General features: G+C 40.3%; 1 protein-coding gene across 2 annotated transcripts in view; it reads left to right on the top strand.

Annotated features, from left to right (window-relative positions):
* Positions 1–22,294, top strand: part of strn (striatin, calmodulin binding protein) — a 138,339-nt gene extending 116,045 nt beyond the window's left edge. For both annotated transcript variants that reach the window (XM_048530827.2, XM_059645545.1), the window contains 5 exons: positions 423–590; positions 2,894–3,031; positions 11,589–11,693; positions 16,398–16,484; positions 19,687–22,294. In XM_048530827.2, coding sequence (XP_048386784.1) covers positions 423–590; positions 2,894–3,031; positions 11,589–11,693; positions 16,398–16,484; positions 19,687–19,856 — 668 coding nt within the window. In that variant the 3' untranslated portion in view covers positions 19,857–22,294. The remainder of the gene's footprint in view (positions 1–422; positions 591–2,893; positions 3,032–11,588; positions 11,694–16,397; positions 16,485–19,686) is intronic.
* Positions 22,295–22,518: the final 224 nt, after the last annotated feature.

Genomic DNA, 22,518 nt, shown 5'->3' with positions numbered 1-22,518 from the left:
AACAGAGTCCTTTGGTAAATCCACACCTTAGTAGTGTGAAAAGATAGAATGTACATGCATAGATTTCTTTCATTGACTGCTTCATTTGGTTTTATAATTCTTTGCTGTTGCTTCTCACTTTTGCAACTTATGTCTTAAACTATGCACATTTGTTACAAAACTTCTAATCACCACGAAAACACAGTGACCCTTCTTTTGTCTTTCAATTGCCTTTCATATAATAACCTAGCCTGCTGTATCCAGATTTGGTTTATGTATAGTTATAATATTATATGTCTGGAAACCTCTTAAACAAAGTCAGACGGAATATACTGTGGCATAAGATACAAGTTTCAGAGGGTGATACAAAGAAAAAATCAGCCAGGCAAAACCTGATGGTGTGAGTTTGTTCTAGTCCGTACTAAAAAGTTGTTTGTTTGCAGATCCATCTGTGCTGCGAGGTGCTTTGGAAGGTCACAGCGATGCAGTTTGGGGTTTGGTGTACAGTGCAACACATCAACGTTTACTGTCGTGTTCAGCTGATGGTACTCTACGGCTGTGGAATGCCACTGAAATAGCACCCTCGCTTTGCATAATTAATGAGAGCCGAGGTATGCGCTGAATTTGCCTCTCGAATTCATCTTGTACACAGCTCATTAGTTTCTTATGCTGTTAAGTTGAGAGCAAGTGCCTTTGAGGGAAGCAAGGTTGGAGAGCAGATGGTTAAACTGAGATGCTTGAATCTAATTTGGCCTGTGGTATGAAGTCATGCTTCGTCTTTATTTTTCCATTGTAAATTCTTGTGCCTACATTTGCAATGAAAACTAAAGATTTATTGCCAGCTGCCACACTGGTGAAGAGTGTAATTATAATGTGACAAGTTTAAGTAAGCAGTTTTGATCAATGATGTAGGCACAGGAGATGTGTAGTGGAAAATGCTGTCAAGAAATGCATGCAGGCATTCTTTCATTTGTATGTTAAATATCCATAGTTAACAAAATCATTTGTATTTCTATTCATTCTTTGAATCTTGTGACCAAGTAATATTTTAATCGTGAGCATTGGTGCAGTTTCAATTTTCAGTTTTTTTGCTTAACAAAAGTATTTTACAGTTTCAGATTCAATTTGATTAACATAGGTCTTGAGTTGCATGTATTGTAAATTTGATTGAATCTAAACTCCAGTGAGGAGTCTCTCTGTCTTCACCCCAGATCTCAAGGGCATGTATTGGAAATTAAGCCTCCCTTGTTCATGAATTTTTGTCCATCAAACTTTGAAGCAATGCTCAAAATGCATCAGAGCAGCAGGCAAATTTACCCCTTCCCCCACACAATCATACGCATAGCCCTTTCTGTCACTCAGCTAACCCCCCACCCCAAACGTGTACACATGCCCACACACCATAACACCCAGGAATAAACTACTGAAATAATTAATTCCTTGCAATTGATTGTGAAATCTCTTAACTAAAAGCTTCACAGGTTCAAAAGCTAATTTTAGGGAAAAATATTAGTGGGTGCTGATGTAATGATAACACTGTCAACTGTTAAATTTAAATTTGAAATTTAGCTCTGAGATGCAGTTAAAAACCCACAGTAACTATCAAATTAATATTTCCAGCTTTCTACACATGTGATAGAAATACATTAGTTGGGACCTCACAACAAAAACAAAGACAGAATCCCCTTTGTCCTCACATAGCACCCCACTAACCTCCGTATTCAACATTTCATTCTCTAATGTCTGCGACCCGACCCCCACAACCAAAGGTTTATTTCCCACCCCACCCCTTATCTGCCTTTTGTAGGGACCACTGTCTCCATGACTCCCTCAGCTGCTCCACATTCCCCACTAACCCCACCACCTTCGGCACCTTTCCCTGCAACCACAGGAAGTGCTACACTTGTCGGTACACCTCCCCCCGACCTCCATTCAAGGCACCAAACAAACCTTTCACATCAGACAGAGGTTCACCTGACAACCATCAATGTAGTTTATTGTATCCGCTGCTCCCGCTGTGGCCTCCTCTACGTCAGTGAGACCAAGCGGAGGTTTGGAGACTGCTTTGTAGAGCATCTGCGCTCTGTTCATGACAAACAACACCACCTTCCGGTTGCGAACCGTTTCAACTCGCCCTCCCACTCGGTGGGCGACATGTCCATCCTGGGCTTCCTCCAGTGTCACAGTGAAGCCACCTGGAAACTGGACGAGCAGCATCTCATATTCCGCCTTGGGAGCCTACAACCCAGTGGTCTCAATGTGGACTTTACTAGTTTCAAAATCTCCCCAACCCATCCTCATCCCATGTCCAAACATCCCTCTCACCCCTGCCTCCTTGACTTCACACAACCTGTCCATCTTCTGTCCCACCTTTCCACTCCGCCCCCTTACTAACCAATTCCCACCACTGCCTACCTGCACACGCCTATCACCATCCCACCCTCCTTTCTCAGCCCCACCCCTCCTCTCTATTTATTTCCCAGCTCCCTTCTTTCCCCTTCTCCACGCCCCCCCCACCCAACTTCTGAAGAACGGTCCCGACCTAAAACATCAGCTTTCCTACTCCCCTGATATTGCCTGGCCTGCTGTTTAGAGGGACTTTTGGTGTGTAGAATTGTATTTTGAGAACTTTGGTTGATATCTTATGCCTGTTGTCATGTGCTGATTTAAATGCTGCACTGTCTTGGAAATTAATGTTTTCCTTGTTAGTTGGAATGAAAAAGAAACCCTAGAAAATCAAAAGTAGACCTCCCAAAATCAAATTGTAGCCCTTGAGAAAACTACCTACGTTTGTGTCTCATTAGAATTAATTATCACTGCATATTTTAACAAATACAAATGCAGACTTCTGCTTACAGGTGAAAGATGCTAAGTATTGTTGTACAACATAGATGATTTTATTTTCCTCCTGCAGAATCTGGAATCCCTACCTCTGTTGACATAGTCTGCAGCGATCCTTCTCATTTGGTGTCCTCTTTTGTGAATGGGCAGACGAGCATTTTTGACATGGAGACATGTCAGCGATTCCTCACCTTTGAATCCAATACTGATGGTACGTTTTTTGGAATAAGCAATATAAATAGTGAATTGAAAAATATTTGGCAGATTAAGTATGGTATGGGAAAATATGAACTTGTCTACTCTGACAGGAAGAATAGGAAAGCAGCATTTTACTTAAACAATGGTGTTGCCAGATTCTGCTGTAAAATGAGATCTGGTTATTTCTAGTACAAATCATAAAATGTTGGTGCAGCAAATGAATAGGAAGGCAAATAGGATATTGTGTTTATTGGGGAAATAGAATATAACTTTGTGAGGGGTAGGTCATGCCTTACAAACCTTATCGAGTTTTTTGAGGATGTGACTAGTAAGGTTGATGAGGGTCAAGCTGTGGATGTGGTGTATATGGACTTCAGTAAGGCATTTGATAAGGTTCCCCATGGAAGGCTCATTCAGAAGGTCAGGAGGAATGGGATACAGGGGAACTTAGCTGCTTGGATACAGAATTGGCTGGCCAACAGAAGACAGCGAGTGGTAGTAGAAGGAAAATATTCTGCCTGGAAGTCAGTGGTGAGTGGGGTTCCACAGGGCTCTGTCCTTGGGCCTCTACTGTTTGTAATTTTTATTAATGACTTGGACGAGGGAATTGAAGGATGGGTCAGCAAGTTTGCAGACGACACAAAGGTCGGAGGTGTCGTTGACAGTGTAGAGGGCTGTTGTAGGCTGCAGCGGGACATTGACAGGATGCAGAGATGGGCTGAGAGGTGGCAGATGGAGTTCAACCTGGATAAATGCGAGGTGATGCATTTTGGAAGGTCGAATTTGAAAGCTGAGTACAGGATTAAGGATAGGATTCTTGGCAGCGTGGAGGAACAGAGGGATCTTGGTGTGCAGATACATAGATCCCTTAAAATGGCCACCCAAGTGGACAGGGTTGTTAAGAAAGCATATGGTGTTTTGGCTTTCATTTACAGGGGGATTGAGTTTAAGAGTCGTGAGATCTTGTTGCAGCTCTATAAAACTTTGGTTAGACCGCACTTGGAATACTGCGTCCAGTTCTGGGCGCCCTATTATAGGAAAGATGTGGATGCTTTGGAGAGGGTTCAGAGGAGGTTTACCAGGATGCTGCCTGGACTGGAGGGCTTATCTTATGAAGAGAGGTTGACTGAGCTCGGTCTCTTTTCATTGGAGAAAAGGAGGAGGAGAGGGGACCTAATTGAGGTATACAAGATAATGAGAGGCATAGATAGAGTCGATAGCCAGAGACTATTTCCCAGGGCAGAAATGGCTAGCACGAGGGGTCATAGTTTTAAGCTGGTTGGTGGAAAGTATAGAGGGGATGTCAGAGGCAGGTTCTTTACGCAGAGAGTTGTGAGAGCATGGAATGCGTTGCCAGCAGCAGTTGTGGAAGCAAGGTCATTGGGGTCATTTAAGAGACTGCTGGACATGCATATGGTCACAGAAATTTGAGGGTGCATCCATGAGGATCAATGGTCGGCACAACATTGTGGGCTGAAGGGCCTGTTCTGTGCTGTACTGTTCTATGTTCTATGTTCTATGTTCTATGTTCTAAAACTGGGGGGGGGGGGGAAAGAACCACAAAGAACTCCGGATCCCGGAGATCAGAAACAAAATCAGCAATTGCTGGGGAAAATCTCAGCAGGGCAAGCAACATCTGTGGCAGAGAAAGCAGAGTTAATGTTTCCAGTCCATTGACCCTTCTTCAGAACTGATTGTAGCTAGGAAAAAATTAGTATATATGCTAGAGAAGAGAGTTGGAGTAAGGACTCTGGAGAAGGTGTCCAGTCCCTCATTCGGTCTGTTCCCACCTACAGCCTTCATTCCTCTGATGCCTGGAAATTTCAGAATTTCCAGTTTGTGGGCTTCAGGCACCACCACCTCTTTATCATGGAAATGCAATCCCTTCACATGTCCATCCCCGTTAGAATGGCCTCAGGGCTCTTTACTTTCTTCCTGGGAGAAAAAAAGGACCTGGACTGCCCCTGTCCTCACTTTGAACAAGTTCTTCTTTAACTCCTCCTACTTTCTTCAGGTCAAAGGAATGGCCATGGGTATCCATATGGGCCCCAGTTATGCCAGTCTGTGTGGTATGTGGAATATTCCTTATTTCAGTCCTACTGTGGCCCCCATGCACAACTGTTTCTTCAGTACATCAATGACCTTGTCAGTACTACTTCCCTCTTTCATCCAGAATTGAAAAAATCCATCAATTTCACTTCCAATTTTCATCCCACTCTCACCTTTACCTTGTCCATGTCTGACTCCTCCCTTCCTTTCCTTGATGTCCCTTTCCATTTCTGGGGTTCTGCTGGCTACCAATATCCACTACAAACACTCCTACTCCCACATTTACCTTGACTATACATTATCACATCCTGCTTCTTGTAAAGACTGTTCCATTCTTCCAGTTCCTCCATCTCTGTCACGTCAGTTCCAGTTATGCCAACTCCAACAAGGAGACCTCTCAAATGTCCACCTCCTTCCTCAGCGAGGGTTCCCCACCACAGTGGTTGACAGGGCCCTCAGCTATGTCCAACCGATCTTCCACACATCAGCCCTCACCCCTTTTTCCTTCCCACAACAGGAATTTTTGCAATAATTGTACACTGAGTTGCTGAGACTATGTCTGCAGTACTATGTAAAGTTTCACTTTCATAATTTAAGATGGTTATAATTGCATTTGAGGCAATGCAGAGAAGGCAGACTCAACTGCTTCCTGGAATGAAGGGCATTACTTTATGAAGAACATTGAGCAGGTTGTTGGTGTTTAAAATAATGAGACACGATCTTGACAAATTGTGTGCTGAAAGGATGTTTCCCTTGAAGGTGAGACTAGAATTTGGTGGCCAGGTTTAACAGTAAAGGGACTTCCATTTAAGACTGAGATTAGAAGATATTTTGTTCTGCCGGCAGAACATTAGTCTGTTAGATTCACTTTCCAGAGAGCACTGGAGGCGGTATCACTGAATATATTTAAGGCTAAGTTAGATGCATTCTTGGCTCATAAGGCAGTCAAAGAAAGTAGGGGCAAGCAGGAAAATAGAGGTCACAATCAGATTAGTTATCATCCCATCAAATGCCAGGACAGGCCTGAAAGGCTAAATGTTCTGCTCCTCCAAAGCAGCATTCCAGGCCATATTAAGGTGATTATAAAACAGTCAGTGCTTATGGCTAATTGTGGGGACAGTATTATGTGACTAGTAAGCTTTTGAGTAATTTGAATGAACACTTAGATTATGCCGGAGATGCTGCTTTCTTCCCTGGTGAAACCTAAACTTCTACTGTTGACTAATAAATGGAAATTTTTTGAATACAAATGTAAGTTGAAGGGTGGGAGGACAGGTAATTTCATTTGCTTACCATATCTGTGTTCAACAGCAATAAGCTCATGTTCTGCCTGTCTTACGGCGACGAGCTCAAACCCTTTCTGATAATTGAAACTGAAGCAGCCAGAGAAGCTTACCTAGCTTCGTAATCTGTTAAAGGAAATGGGAAAAATTGTATAATCTGCCTTTCATTTCCCAATCTGTTACAAAGGAGAGGTTAAATGAAATAAATTCCTGATACTGACTTTAAAAGCAATGAGTAACAATTTATTTAACTAACTCCATCAGTGAACAAATTAACAGATCTACAAACAAATCAAACAATTCCTCCTTAACTACGAACTATTTCAAACAGAACAAAGTTCTAATGGTGTGCTGTTCCAATAAATTCAAGTCCCATTTATATAAACCAAAGTAATAAGAAAAATAAAGTAAAACTTAGACTCGCAAAACTACAGTCAGGATGTGTCTTCCGAAATGTTTCATACCTTTTTTGCTATACTTCAGTCAGGAATTCTTCTTTCGTCGAATTCTTATGTCGGAAATATTAGCCAAGAATGCCGTGGTATCATCTGGCTGGCACTTAACCAGAGAGTGTAAAAGAATTTTGAGAGCCAGAGTTTTACAATGGTAATTTGCTGTAACACTTATATACCCTTAATGACCTGTCAATTTTCTTACAATAGGATTGGTCCTAGGTTGCCAACACCATCAGCATCTCTAAATTTAATTGGGTTTTGGTTTCCAGGGCCTGGTTTAACTTAATTAGCTCATATTCAAGCTGATTGCCTTAACATCAAAATAAGCCTAGGTTACCAACCATGCAGCCAATTGATACATATGTTTCAGTTTTCAGAACTGTGTGTTTTTAGCTGCTTACAGACATTTTTATTAATCTCCCAGGTTAGAAAAACACATCACCTCTTGAATGGACGACACATTTCCCCCCTATCATTTTCACAAACAAATTCTAACATCCTGCCTTTTAATTCACAAGTACTCTACCCAACTTCACAACATCTATGCTTGAATGGATTGATGCTTAAAGTTAGTAAAATATTGATTTCAGGGCTACAGTGGCACAATAGTTCAACACTTTTTATCTCCAAGACTGCTGTATCAATCTACCCACACTCAAATTTGTTTTCTGCCTGCAAGTATTCCACTGTGAAATTTAGCTACCAGGTCTCATTCGAGCTACCAGAGGCCATATTCCACACCGTATTAAAAATAAACTGTGTTGTATCATAGAATTGGGTTCAATCAGGCCAAAGAGGCCATGATGATGTTTACCCTTCACATGGGCAAATAGACTTAAGAATTTTTCTTTACACTTTCTTTCATCCACCCTTCCAATGTAATGTTACACTGTAAGTGTATATTATAGCCATAGTTCTTTCTGAGTAAATGAAAACAGAAATCATTAGAGAAACTCAGCAGGTCTGGCAGCATCTGTGAAGAGAAAGCTGAGTTAATGTTTTGAGACTTGTGACCCTTCATGAGAACATTTCTTTCTCATTGATTAAAGTCCCCTGTGTTCTCTTTAGTTAATCTTATACGCAATCTGTCTCTATGACTCTCCTCCTAGACCTTTAAGTCCAATAGTGCCTGCTCCTCGGCACTGACCCTCCAAAAGTGCCTGCTCCCTCAGCATTGTTTGTGCACTGTGTGGTGTGTGAATAACTCTGATACACAGGGCCTCTCCCAGTCTGTGGAATTCGGGGGGTATTCATTTGTCTGTCACTGTTTACCTCTAGTAGACTAGACTGTTCATGAGGGAGTTACCAGCCTGTGTAAACATGCAGGAACTGCCTTTCCCTTGCACATGTGGATTTGTCCAGCTCTGGGTAATGAGAAAAATGAATATTCTGGAGAAAGCTGGTCTCCGATATTATGCTGCCCAATTAAAAGTGGTCAGTAGAAGTTTTTTTTTTACCAGATTGCCTGCCTTGCCTGAATGTACTGTCAGTGAGGACGAGATTGTGTAGTATAACCTATTAGAGTTAATATTGAGGAGTATACTAGGGGAAATGGAGGCTATCCCATTTACACAGGTTCCAAGAGAAGGGAATGAGGCTGCAGAGTTTGTCCAGGGTTTAAATTCCCTATCTCTGTCAAGATGACCCTTTCCTGGAAGCTGGTGAGACCTTAGGCAAAGGCAATTACTTTCAGCGGACATGAGTGTCAATGCCTTGTCCCTAGTTGCCCCTTCAGGTGGTGCTGGTGAACTGTATTGAGTGTAGGAGTTGGGATGTCGTGTTGTGGCTGTACAGGACATTGGTTAGACCAGCATTGGAATACTGCATTCGATTCTGGTCTCCCTACTGTAGGCAAGACATTAGAACATTGAACAGTACAGCACAGTACAGGTCTTTCAGCCCACAATGTTGTGCCGACCTATTATCCTACTAAGCTCAATCTACCCTGCATACCCTACATTTTACTATCCTCTATGTACCTATCCAAGAGTTGCTTAAAAGTCTGTACCACTGCCGGCAATGCATTCCACACACCCACCATTCGCTGTGAAAAGCCTACCTCTGACGTCTCGCCTATACCTTCCTCCAATCACCTTAAAATTATGTCCCCTCATAATAGTAATTTCCATCCTAGGAAAAAGTCTCTGACTATCCACTCTATCTATGCCTGTCATCATCTTGTACACCTCTTTCAAGTCACCTCTCATCCTTCTTCAGTCCAGTGAATAAAGCCCTAGCTCCCTCAACGTTTTCTCATAAGACCTGCCCTCCAGTCCAGCCAGCATCCTGGTAAATCTCCTCTGCACCCTCTTTAAAGCTTCCACATGTTTCCTATAATGAGGTGACCTGAATCCCAAGTGTCGCCTAACCAGAGTTTTATGAAGCTGCAGCATAACCTCATGGCTCTTAAACTCAATTCCCCTGCCAATGAAACCCAACACACCATATGCCTTCTTTACAAATTACGCATTTTGTTGTTAAATTTGAAAATGTGCAGAAAACATTTTCCAGGATTTTTCTGGGGTTGTAGGGTTTGAGCAATAGGCAGAGGCTGAGAAGGCTGGGGCTGTTTTTCCTGGAACATCAGAAGCTGGGGGGTAACTCTATGGAGGTTTATAAAATCATGAGGGGCATGAATAGGGTAAATAGTCTATGTCCTTTTCCTGGGGAGGGGAGTTAAAAAAATAGAGGGCATGGGTTTAAGGTGAGATAAAAGATACAAAAGATACCTGAGCGGCAACATTTTCATGCTGTGTGTATGGTACAAACTGCCAGAGGAAGTAGTGGAGGTTGGTACAATTACACCATGTTATAAGGCATCTGGATGGGTACATGATTAGGAAGGGTTTGGAAGATATGGGCCAAATGCTGGCAAATGGGACTAGATTAATTTGGGATATCTGGTGGGCTTGGACAAATTGGATCGAAGGATTTGTTTCCATGCTGCTGTACATCTCTGTAACTCTATTAGTAGAAATTAAAATTAGCCAGGGACGCTCGAGCTTCTATCTACTCTATCCCAGTCATTTATCTTTTTAAATAGTTCCATCCTATCTCCTTGAAATACACAATCTAATCAAAATTGCTTGCACATTCGTGACTAGGAGACGTTCTTGATCATTCTGGTACAAGTTAGCGAATGGTGAGCTAGTTTTTCTGTGTTGTATTTGAGCTTTTCTCTTAGTGTTGACATCAGATCCTGAAATGGGAAAATGTCCACACTCAAGCGCTAGTTCCAGATTTAGAAAAATAATTTGAAGCACAAATGTCAATAATAACGATCTGTGGATTAGGTCAAACAGAATTTTAGCTGCCTCCAGGGAACAGTTTGGAGATGGTGAGATTGCAGTAGACATGGTACTCCACATTTTGAAAGCCTGTTGATGCTTAGTGTTTAGCTCGCGTATCATGAACAGCTGAAGAAGTTGCTTGTGTCACAAGTCATGAATCCTTTGGCAACGTCCAAACAACCCTTTGAAATAAGTCCTTTTGTCCTGCAATTTTGGGAAGACACGTAATTTTATAGTGAGGTCTATCAGTGGTAGGACTAATTCTTGAATTCTCTTTGGTTACGTTGTAATCACGTTCGTGGAAAGATCCTGTCATCTTATTTTTGATTGTGGACTGAAACAGGAAAGAACTGGTTTAAAAACCAAGGATTGTTGAAAGATTGCAGCATTTATTTTAAAAGCTAGTAACGTGACATGGATTGTAAGTGATTTTTATACAGCTTCTTGTTCAAGCAGTCGTAGAAGTCTGGTTTGTAGATGAGCTGGAACGGAAAGGGTTCATATGCATGAAGTTTTGGATAGCGACAAATAGTTGTGGACTAGTGATCAGTTATTAGTGATAAAGGCTTTTTGCCTGACAACAGTTATGTGATTGACTTCCAGGTAGCTAAACAGCTTTGGAATGTGGGATAATAAAATGTGAGGTTGGATGAATACAGCAGGCCAAGCAGCATCTCAGGAGCACAAAAGCTGACGTTTCGGGCCTAGACCCTGAAGGGTCTAGGCCCAAAACGTCAGCTTTTGTGCTCCTGAGATGCTGCTTGGCCTGCTGTGTTCATCCAGCCTCACATTTTATTATCTTGGAATTCTCCAGCATCTGCAGTTCCCATTAGCTTTGGAATGTGAATGGTTTTGCAGAAGCCATAGGACCCTTGGATGAAAAGGAGCTGTTTTTGCTCTGCAGTCAAAAGCATTCTCAAGCCTGAAGATGGCCAGTTTATTTCCCCTTTCCAGTTGCTTTAGTCTGACACATTTAATTGTTGGCAAAAGCCTTTGTAAAAAGGAACCAGTTACCCTTTTTTTCCTGTCTGTGTCTGTCTGTATATGTGGGTAGAACAGGGAGTTTAAAAATAACTTAAATTTTTATGAGTAGCGTTATATGCCAGCATTTCAGATTGTATACCCTTAGCTGGAATATATTTATTTGTAATAAGTTATCATTTTTGTTGTAAATATAGAAACCTGGTCTGTGCTTTGTCAATCAGGACCTAAAAGACAGGCAAATTGGGGAATTCTGTGTTCTTCTTAAAAATCTTTAACTTTTGTGACAACGCTGGGAAAGCAGGGCTTGATTTCCAGGGTGCCACCCCAATGAGGAGTAACAATCCATCTAAGAGAAATATCTATGTATGAAATAATATAAATTTTATTTACGACTTTGTATTTTTATTTCATTTTACGACTTCAAAATTTAAAATGAACTAATGATTATTTAGGTTCTTATTTCAATGTTACAAGTGCATAATATTCTTCCTCTCTATTTCCCTATACAGCTTCTTCTACATGTCAGATTAATAAGGTCATTAGTCATCCTACACTTCCTGTTACTATCACAGCCCACGAGGACCGACACATAAAATTTTTTGACAATAACACAGGTAGGAAAATAGTTATTTCTTCTGTGTATTGTGATGTTGCTTGTTGAGCCTTGCATCTTTTGAATTGTCCAAGTTTTGTCACCTATGTCAAGCATGCCATTAACAGTAAGAGACTTCAGTCACTTCCCCCACCTGTCCATTCCCCTCTCCTTTGTTCCTTTTCTTCAAAATGTACACAGTACACATCTACTTCAGCGCTCTATCTTTATATGGATATATTACTCATCTCAGGAGTGTCATTTAGGGAGGAGCTTTTCCACAAGGTTAAGTGTATAAAGTGAGAAAAGCTTCGGAAATGTTCTTTACAAAGAATATTCCCAGTGTATTCCTGGCTTTCAAAGACATCCAGGTTGAAAGAGGGACAAGACTGGCATCTTTACATTCTGGAATTTAAATGTTTCAGGCAAGACAGAGAGGGATGTAAAAGAGGTGGGAAGTTGTGTTACTGATCAGGGAGAATATCACAGCTGTACTGATGATGATACCTTCCAGCGAAGCCTTTTGGATAGAGCTCAGGAATCACTCTGGGATTTTACTACAGTCCTCCCAATAGCCAACAGGAGATAGCGGCACCAATAAGTGGACAGGTTATGGAAAAAGATTTTTTAAAAATGTAATTACGGTAGGTAATTTTAACTTTCCTTGTATTGACTGGGACTCGCTTTAATGCAAGGGGCTTGGATGGGAACAGAATTTGTTAGATATTTCTTAGAGAGTTTTTTTTGTTTGAGGCAATATGTAAATTGAAGTTTTCATTGGGGGAGCATTTTGAGAATAATGACCATAATTCCAAAAGTTTGAAGTTACTTTACGATAAGTGAAAGAGTAGTTCTCAAGTTAAGGTACTAAACCAGGGAAGGCTAACTACCACAATATTAATCAGGAACTGGGGAATGTAGATTTTGGGCAGCCATGTAACATATTCATTGCATCAATATTCACAAAGGAGAAGGGCACAGCAGATGGTGAGTTTAAAGAGTCTGTTGATATTCTGGAGCATGTTGATATTTTTGAAAAAGTGTTTTGAAAACCATTAAAGTAGACAAGTTCCCAGGGACATGTGATCTTTCCCAGAATAGTGAGGAACAAAATTGTTGGGGACTTGTACAAAATTTTTGTCTCTTCTTCGGTCATGAGAGGTCCCAGAGTACTGGAGAACAGCCAACACTGTTCCTTTCGTTTAAGAAAGGGGACAGGGAAAATCCGGGAAATTACAGACCAGCGAACTTTTCATCAGTGGTAGGGAAATTATTGGTAAAATGTTTAGGGATAGGATTTAATCTCATTTAGAAATATATGGACATATTGGCAACATGCAGCCTGGCTCAGTGTCTGACAAACTTGATTGCAATTTTTAAGAAAATGGCAGAGATGATTGAGTGCAGGATGGTGGATGTTATTAGTGTGGACTTTAGTAAACCCTTTGACAATGCCCTTTATGGTGGCTGAAGTCACATGGTATCTGTGGTGAGCTGGTAAGATGGATACGAACTAGCTTGGTTGTAGAAGGCACAGAGTAGTGGTGGAAGGGTGTTTTTCTGACTGGAGATTGTAGCCAGTGGTGTTCTGCAGGGATCAGTATTGGAACCCCTGGTGTTTGTAACATATATAAATGATTTGGAGCAGAATATAGATGGTCTGATTACTAAGTTTACAGACGACACAAAGACTGGGGCAACTATGGATTGTAAGCCGGATTGCCAGAGGATACAGCAGGATATACATTGACTGGAGACTTGGGTGGAGAAATGGCAGATGGAATTTAATCTGGACAAATGCAAGGTATTGCATTTTGGAAAGTCTGACACAGGAGGAAAGTATACCTTGAATGGCAGAATCTTTAGAAGTATTAATGTACAATGGGATCAAGGCACCAGGTCTACAGTTTCCTGAAAGTGGCAAAGTGATCAAAAAAACATATGGCATGCTTGCAGTTATCAGTCAGGCCATAGTGTATAAAATTGGCAAGCCATGTTACAGCTGTATAAAACTTTAGTTAGGCCACGTTTGGAATATTGTGTACAGTTCTGGTCACCACACTGCCCAGAAGGATGTGGAGGCTTTGGAGAAGGTACAAAAAAGGTTTACCAGGATGCTACTGTATCATGTGTAAGGAGAGATTGAACAGACTTGATTTGTTTTCCCTTGAATGTCAGAGGCTGGAGTGGCAACCAGATAGAAGTTTACAGAATTAAGAGAGGCGTGGATAGAATGGAGAGTTCTATAGTCTTGGAGTCTTTATCCCAGAATAGAAATGTCGCTTACAAAGGTTTAAATTAAAAAGAGGGAAGTTTAAAGGAAACGTGAGAGGTAAGTTTTTTTTAAGAGGGTGGTAAGTGCCTGAAATGCACTGCCAAAGAAATTAGGCAAAGCATATATGGTAGCAACATTCAAGAGGCATCTCGACCGATCCATGAATAGTTAGGGAATAAAGGGATGTCAACTGTGTGAAGGCAAAGGTTTTTAGTTTAGAAAGGTGTCATGTTGGTGCACTCTTGGTGGGCTGAAGGGCCCGTCCCTTGCTGTATTCTTATTTGTTCTTTGATTTGTCCTTCTCAGGTAGACTAACAAATAGATAGGGGTTTTTCCATGACAATCTTAATTAAAACAGTAAACCTAGGAAGGGAATCCAAGGCCAGAAAAGCTCTGCGGTTGGCAGTTGTCTCTGCCTCCATGCTGAGCAGCACCTGCTACCTAGCCCAATGCTGATGTGATGGTTGCCAGTGGAGAGTATTTTTCAAAGGCAACAGACTTTGTCCTATCTGATACCTGGTCAAGAGCAATACCTCTGAAAATATTCAGGGATAAGTGGCATTGAGGATAGTATTTCAGAACCATTAGAGATGTAAGGAAATTGACTTACAGTAGACTGCTGCAGTTGAACGGCAAATGAATAAAAACATGCATGTTGTGATGACTGTATGTGCAGTTAGTTATCAGTTTATTGGTTAGATCAACAAACGAGTTGACACTTGATAACATTAGTTATCTAATGTCCTGTCAGCCATGCACATCTGTGACTTTTGACTGCCTCGTCATTCACCTTGTAGGTGCACAGCATTCTGGATGTCCTAGGGATACTAAACCTGTAGCTTCACAAACTTGTGAATGCTGTCTCATCCAGGGACAGAGTTTTTAAAAAGTTATGCACATTTGTCACTGATATTGAAACATATTATCATTCATAAACAAAAACAGAAATTGTTGGTAAAGCTTAGCAGGTCTTGCAGCACCTGTGGAGAGAAAGCAGAGTTAACATTTTGGGTCCAGTGACCTTTCCTTACTGGATCTGAAATGCTAACTCTACTTTTGCAACACAGATGCTGCCAGACCTCCTAAGCTTTTCCAGCATTTTCTGTTTTTGTTTCTGATTTACGACATCTGCAGTTCTTTCAGTTTTTGTATTATCATTTCATATTTGAGAGGAGAACTATTGACTACAGAAGTGTTTGTGAAGATAATAAAAGTTGGTTGTATAGTCCAGATGGAACACTAGGGATCAAAATCATTCTGAATTAACCTCTGGTTTGCAAAAATGAACAGCATTTTCTGGTGACCTGTTGCAGTTTCCAGATAAGCGTTGCTGGTGACAGATTCTTCTAGTGGACAGGAAAAGTACTTTCTTTAAATTAAAAAGAAATAAGTATTGATTAAAAGGAATTTGGCTACATATAGAGAGAAAGAGTTTTATGTTTATCCATGTGGTGCTTGGGATTACCATCACACTCTCGGCTTTCCTCCTTATTGTATCCTGGATGAAAATTCTAGAACTAACTAATGTGAGACTGTATCTACGTAACAAAGACTGCAGTGCTTCAATAAGTTGGCTCAGAATTACCGTCTTGAATTAGGGAAGAGCAAAGAATGGTGACTGCTCATGGCTGAAGGTAACATAAAATGGTTGACAGTGGTGTTAGCTAATATAAGATGGCTGAATAGAATTGAGTGTTGTATGTAAAATCATTGTAATGCGACAAGTATAAATATCCTATACTTTATTGGGAGAATTAGTGTTTTGGAGTCTGTCTTCAGAGACCTCTCTCATCTGCATTGGTAAGGAGCTCCACATAAAGATCAGTTTGTGCTGCTGGGCACAGGATTCAAGACTCCTGTTTGAAATCTCTCCCCAACGCTGACCTTGCTACAGAGATCTATATCTGATGAATAAATTAAATGAAACTTTTCATGACTTCTGAAAATTTTCAAATGCCTGTATCGATTACTTTTGAAATCAGCTCACTATAAGGTGAATTAAATAAAGGAACAATTTTATATTTGTCAAGATCCCTGAGATAGCAACTACTGTACATGAACCTGCTGCAGTAGTTTTGGCTGAGGGAGATTTTTTTTCCCCTAGCATACAGGGAGAGCAGCCTACTCCTCTGAATACTGCAACAGAAATGTTTACACTCATTGAATCAGGAGCGGGAATCTTGCTTTAACGTGCTATCTTAAAATTGATACTTGTAAAAGTGTAGAGTCATTAGCTATTTATTGCACTGAATTATTAGCTTAAATGATGTATTTAAATCCTCATTAGAGTATTAGAATCTAAAGAGATATAAGAAAATTGAATACAATAGACAGCTACAGTTATAGCAGCTATATAAAAAATGTCTGTTGATTCACTGGGTTAAATAGCCTGAATGGCTACACTGTAACTCCCATCATAGAATTCTAATACACCAATCTTTTTATTTCTAGGAAAAGTTCTTCATTCAATGGTAGCTCATTTGGATGCTGTCACCAGTTTAGCTGTAGATCCAAATGGCTTGTATTTGATGTCTGGCAGTAAGTACCTACTTGAAATACATTAATTTGGATACCGTCAAAGGAACGTAGCATGGGTAGGCCAGTCAGCTTCACCATTCCATACAATAATCCACTTGAGTCCATTTTTCCCATCCTATCTCCATATCTGTTTATGTAATTAACATTTAGAAATCCATAAATCTCTGCTTTAAACTTACCGAGTTACTGAGTTTCCACAGCCCATGGGGTGGAGATTTCCAAACATTCACAACTCCTGAGCAAAACAAAAATCTCATCTTTGTCCTAAGTGGCTTTCCCTTTAGTTTGAAATTATGTCTCCATTTCTAGATTCCCCAACCAAAAGAAACATCTTTCTGCATCTATCCTTTCAGTACTCGCAGATTGCACCTCTCATTCTTTGAAACTCTGAGCATCATGTCCTGTTTGCTCATTCTCTCTCTCCATAAGACAGTCCTGTCATCCCGAGCACATTTCTGGTGACCCTCACTGCACTCCGTGACAATGATATCTTTCCTGAGATAATGAGACCAAAACTGCTCTAACTGAGGTTCTATAGAGCTGAAGTAAGACCTCACTACTCCTGCACTCCTATTGTTTTGCACCAGAGACAAACATCTGATTAGCCTTCCTAACAGTTTGTAGTACCAGCGTTAGCCTTCATTAATTTATTGACGAGATCCCCCAGGTTCTTTTGTACATCTGTGCTTTCTAACCTCTTACAATTTAACAAATACTCTGCACATCAGTTCCAGCTACCAAAATGCTAACCTCATATTCTTCCATGCTGTGTTCCATTTGTCGTCTTCTTACTTATTAATTTAAGCCTGCCTAAATCCTCATGAAGGCACTTTCACCATCCTCAGCACACATTCCCACCTAGCTTTGTTGTCATCTGCAAACTTGGAAGTAGCACATTTTAGCCTCCATGTCCAAATCATTGATATATATTGTGAACAGCTGGGGCCAAGTACTGATCTTTGCCATATTCCTTTAGCCATAGCCAACAACACAAGAATTATCCATTTATTCCTACTCTTTTTAACCTGTTAAACAACCCTAATCCATGTTAGTACATTATCTCCTATCCAGTGTGCTTTTAATTTTGCTAACTAAGCTCCTATGGGACACCTTTATTAAGTGTCTTCTGCAAGTTCATGATTATGATATCATTTGACTCCCCTTTATCAATTCTGTTTGTGATATCTTCAAAAAAAAAGTGTTCATCAAACACTATTTCCATGTCATAAATCAATGCTGACTGTGCTTAATCCGATCATTATTATTTAAGGGTCTGCTCATCTCATCCTTAATAATAGATTCTAGTATTTTCCATCCTTTTGATGTAAGGCTAACAGGTCTGTAATTCCTTGTTTTCTCTCTTCCTCCAAGCTTAAATAGTGAAGTTATATTTACTACATCCCCATCTGCAGGAATCATTCCAACATTTGTAGAATTTTTGAAGATGATCACCAAACTACCCACTATTGCCGTCTCTACTCTTCTAACACACTGGTTGTTCGATATCACCTAGCAGTGACTTATCAACCTTCAGTCACAATTTTTCTAACACAAACATCACACTGTACCAATTTGCCCCAATTCATCATTTTCCTTAGTTCTCCCCATAAACACTTAATTTCGTACTCCTCTGCCTCCATGCATCTCCACACTCTTCCTCCTGCACCTAGCACAAAATCTCCTTAATTCATCCATACACATGCCCTCACTCCCCTGCATATCCACACTCTATCTGATTCACTCACTTTCATAGCCCCTCTCCCTCAGTGTTTCACTTCCTCACTAATAGTACACTAGTATACTCTCTATTTGTACCCCTCCACGCCCTCCCTCCTGCACTCTGCCCCTTGCACCTCCCTCTGACTCTCTTCCCCCACCCCCATTCATGCTCTCTTCCACGTCCATTCACACTCTCTCCCCTCCCACCTGACCTGCTCCCTTTACCCCCTCAGCCCTTGCACATGTGCCCTTGCCCTCACCTTCCCCACCATCCTCTCTACAGCTCTTTAGGGGAGGGTTGGTGCATTTGTCAGGAGTGAGCCTCATCTCCCCCTGATCTGTTCATACAATTGGAGCCTTTTTCTTTGGTCTGTTTGGGTGAGTCAGTTCCACCCACAATCTGCTTCCTGATTGAATGCCAGTTCACTTGCTAAGTTGATGCCAACTCCCATACCCAACAATTACTGCCATCAGCCCAACAGGCATCATATCTCTTGCAGTCTCCTGTAATCGTTCCCTCTGTCCAAGCTTTGGGCTACATGATGTGAGGGACATTCAGACTACTTACTGCTCCTCCAATTAGAGGACATTTCTGTTCCTAGTAGCACTAAAGGAGGGAGTAGAATTGCGTCTGGTTTGAGGAGTAGCTCCTTGGAAAACTTTCCATTTGTACTTGTTTTTGGAGCCCTGGTCATCTACCAGTTAGAGTTCTTCATTGGGCTGCATTCTGGCTCATTGACCTCATCTTGGACAGACCTGTGAGAGATGATCATATGCCTCTCTCTTCTGGTGAGGAAGTTGTCAGCCTAGCAACAGCTCACATCTGTTCCTATTAAGACACTGTTCATTAGGGAGTGACTACCTTCTTTGGAGAGAGCTAAAGAGGAATCTTTGAGGTTGAGTCGGCTTGAAGCCTGAATATCTATTCCTCTCTGGCAAAGTGAATAGGCCTTTAATTGGTCGTTAAGTGGTCAGTGGACAGATAGGCCCAAGCTTGATCTCCCTGCCCAGAATGTAATTCAGGCAGAAGTATGAATGTGCCAGGGTTCTGGGTTTTGAATCCTGTTCCTTTGAAAGACAGTCCTGTAGTGTGGCAATGTATTTTGGACAGTGAAGCTGGCAGTCTTACCTAAAACAATACTTTAAAGAATTAAATTGGATAAATATTGGGATGGTAACCACTGTGTTCTGCTAGTTTTAGCCAGCTAACCTTCAGCAGTACTCCTGAATACTGGTATTCAACCTTGGCTCTTGCCAAATTGTACCTAGGTTCTTAGGATTGGGAAAGTGGTTTGAGGGTGGTTCATATTTGATTAGTTAGAATTCGCATTTATTGATTTCCTTCTAGGTTGGTTCAGAGACTGTAGGCATAGTGATGAATCTCTCTCTGGCTGACCAAGTAGAAAATTCTGACTTCTTGAAGAGTTTCGGATGAATATTAATTATTTTTCAACTCTTTTTCTTCTCCCCTCCCCACACCAAGGTCATGACTCTTCAATTCGTCTGTGGAGCCTTGAGACCAAGACATGTATTCAGGAATTCACTGCACATCGTAAGAAGTTTGATGAATCCATCCATGATGTGGCATTCCATCCTTCTAAATGTTACATTGCCAGTGCTGGGGCTGATGCATTGGCTAAAGTATTTGTATGACAGTTTTCTGTATGACTATTTCTGACCCTCTATTATCAATTAGTGTCTATGACACTGCCAGACATAGGGATATCCTTTACTGCCTAGCAATCCTGACACTTGGGTTGCAGAGTCTACAGTTCTAAAACACTTGTATTTTCTGCAAGTTTTTTTTTCATTTGGTTTGTTCAGGCCGCTCTGAGCCCAACTGTACTAAGGTCTGAGGGATTTGGTGTTCAGTTCTTAAGTTAATTTCTGTAATCTGGGGCTGCTCTGTTTATCCAGGCAGGCCTGGATAAAGTTGGGATGGGGTATGTTTCCTGCTTTTAGAGAAATAAAAATACATCTGGCAACATCTGTAAGAAAGGCAAAGTCTGTTTTCTGTGCTTGACAGCTAAATTGTTTGAGGTAACATGGAACGTTGATAGTGTACAGCCAAGCTGCAGCCAGTGCAGCAACTTGAGGTTAAAGGGAGGTATAGAAAGTCCAACATTAGAGTATTTTCGAAGACAAGATGCCAAACATTTGCTAAACAAAAGGAGACCTCTTAAACAATTGTACAATAAAAGCTGAATGTTTACATATGGGATATAATATCTGTAGTCTATTATTGTTCTAGCTGCCTGATTGTATTAGACTTGTGCCAGCAGTGTGATCCGTGAACATGTTTCTTCTTAAAGACAGTTTTAAAAGTTTTTAAGGTAAATTTGGATTGTCAGTAAATTTAAGCAACACTTCGTTCAGAATTGTGTATAAATATACGTACAAAGTATTGTTTACCACTTACATAAACACTGACATTTTTAAATACAGCTATAAACAGGTATGCTTTCTTTTAAAAACAATGGTGGACTTTAGCCTTTAAAAACAAGCTTTAATTCTTTAACATTGGGTATTTGAATGTCTAGTGCTCTCACAAAATGTGTTTTAATTTCAGATCACCTGAAGACTACATATTGTAAACATGGCAGTGTTTAATGGTATTATAGTGTTGGGGCATTTTATTTTTGGGTATTTTTGTAATAAAACTTGGCATTAACACTTCCTTGGACTGGTAAGTACTTGATGGGTGATGGTATGGGGAATTGAATATAGTGCTGCACTATTTTGCTAAGAGATTTTACTGATCGAATTTTCAAGTGACATGCCATTTGTTTTCAATGGTGTGTCAGATTCAATGAAGATTGCTTGGTATAAGAGCAAGTTAATTTTATGGCAAAGATTAATTTGCACTGGAGGTTAAAATTGATATTAAGTCAAATAACCAGTTCCTTACTCTTTGGAGCAAAAAAGAGTTTAACCATTGGAAATATTTGACATTGACCAAGATATGCACCTGTTTGCTTTTCAGATTGGGAGCCCTACTTTAAAGTTAGAATGCTAAAATCTCCCATTTCCTGGTCCAGTAGCCAACTATTCCAGAGGGGAAATAAGATTGTTTTGAAATTAATACATGTACATATAAAATATCTCAAAGTGGATCATATTTAATACTGACTGTGGTTTGTATTTGAAAGTAGGGATGCTAATGAGGTGAGTGTATGAGAGTTTGATACGTGTATGGGGCACGTTTTCTTTACCTACATTTTTTAAGAGTGATCATGTTTAGGTGGAACTGTATAGAAGCGGCATCATGATTATTTGAGTTCTACTAAAAACTAATTTTCTTGTAAAAAGTTTATTGCTATTCTATGATGTACCCATCTCTCATCTGAAATGAAAAGTGACTGATAGATTTATTGATAATAAAAATCCCATCTTTCAGAAATTAATGCATTTGCAGTGTGTAAATTTAGTTGAGGCTTCTGATCTGTCACTGTTAACTCTGAAATTGCAACAAAACAGTAAGTGATTTTATAACAATGACTTGACATTTTGAACAATGGATTTTGAGTGTGTAACTTGTGTTATTAAATCAGTTGTCTCAAGTAAATTTTGTGGTAATGTGTAATATGAGTAACATCAAGTGTTCACCTAATTAAATTAACAATCTACTGAGGTTTTTCGTTGGGAACCCATGAGTTCTTCATTGTAATTGATTCCCATTGATAAGTGTCTCTCCTTCCTTTTACTGGCATTGTGAACATGATCTGAAAAGTCAAATAAGATTTGTTATCTTATTTTTGGCTGGTCTCGCAAAGATATTTCTCATTCCTTCCTTATGTAACCGATATCCACCCAATTATTAATGAAATTCACTGACCAGCTTTTTTAATACTGTTCATTCATATGGTGACAGAACTTCACAGTTCCCACTCCACCTGAAACTAAATGTCCCCACTTGGACTATTTGGGTGCACTTCTTGCAACTACAGGAAAAACAATTATCTGACTTTCAGAGAGAAGACTTTACTCAGCTGGATTTCGTATTTACTACAAAGTGTTTTTTCATGAGTTGAGATCTGTTAGCCTCTACAAATATATTGTCATCCTGTCCATAATAAAGTTATTTTATCATTTTGGCTTGTTTGCTATGTTTTGTTTACAATATCATAGCTGAAACATAATGTGTGCATTGTTCTACTTGCATCGAGGTAATTGCCCTTCCCATGGTTAAATGATAGTTTTAGAATTCCATTCCTTTCTCTCAGGTTCCTCCCAAAGTGATGAAATTGACGTCACCTTGAACAGCCAGATTTGTAATCTCTAACATGCCCGAGATAGACTTGGGGTTTTACTCATG

This window comes from Stegostoma tigrinum, chromosome 4 (genome assembly GCF_030684315.1).
Source record: "Stegostoma tigrinum isolate sSteTig4 chromosome 4, sSteTig4.hap1, whole genome shotgun sequence".
Lineage (NCBI taxonomy): Eukaryota > Metazoa > Chordata > Chondrichthyes > Orectolobiformes > Stegostomatidae > Stegostoma > Stegostoma tigrinum.
This window is presented reverse-complemented; position numbering and strand designations above follow the sequence as displayed.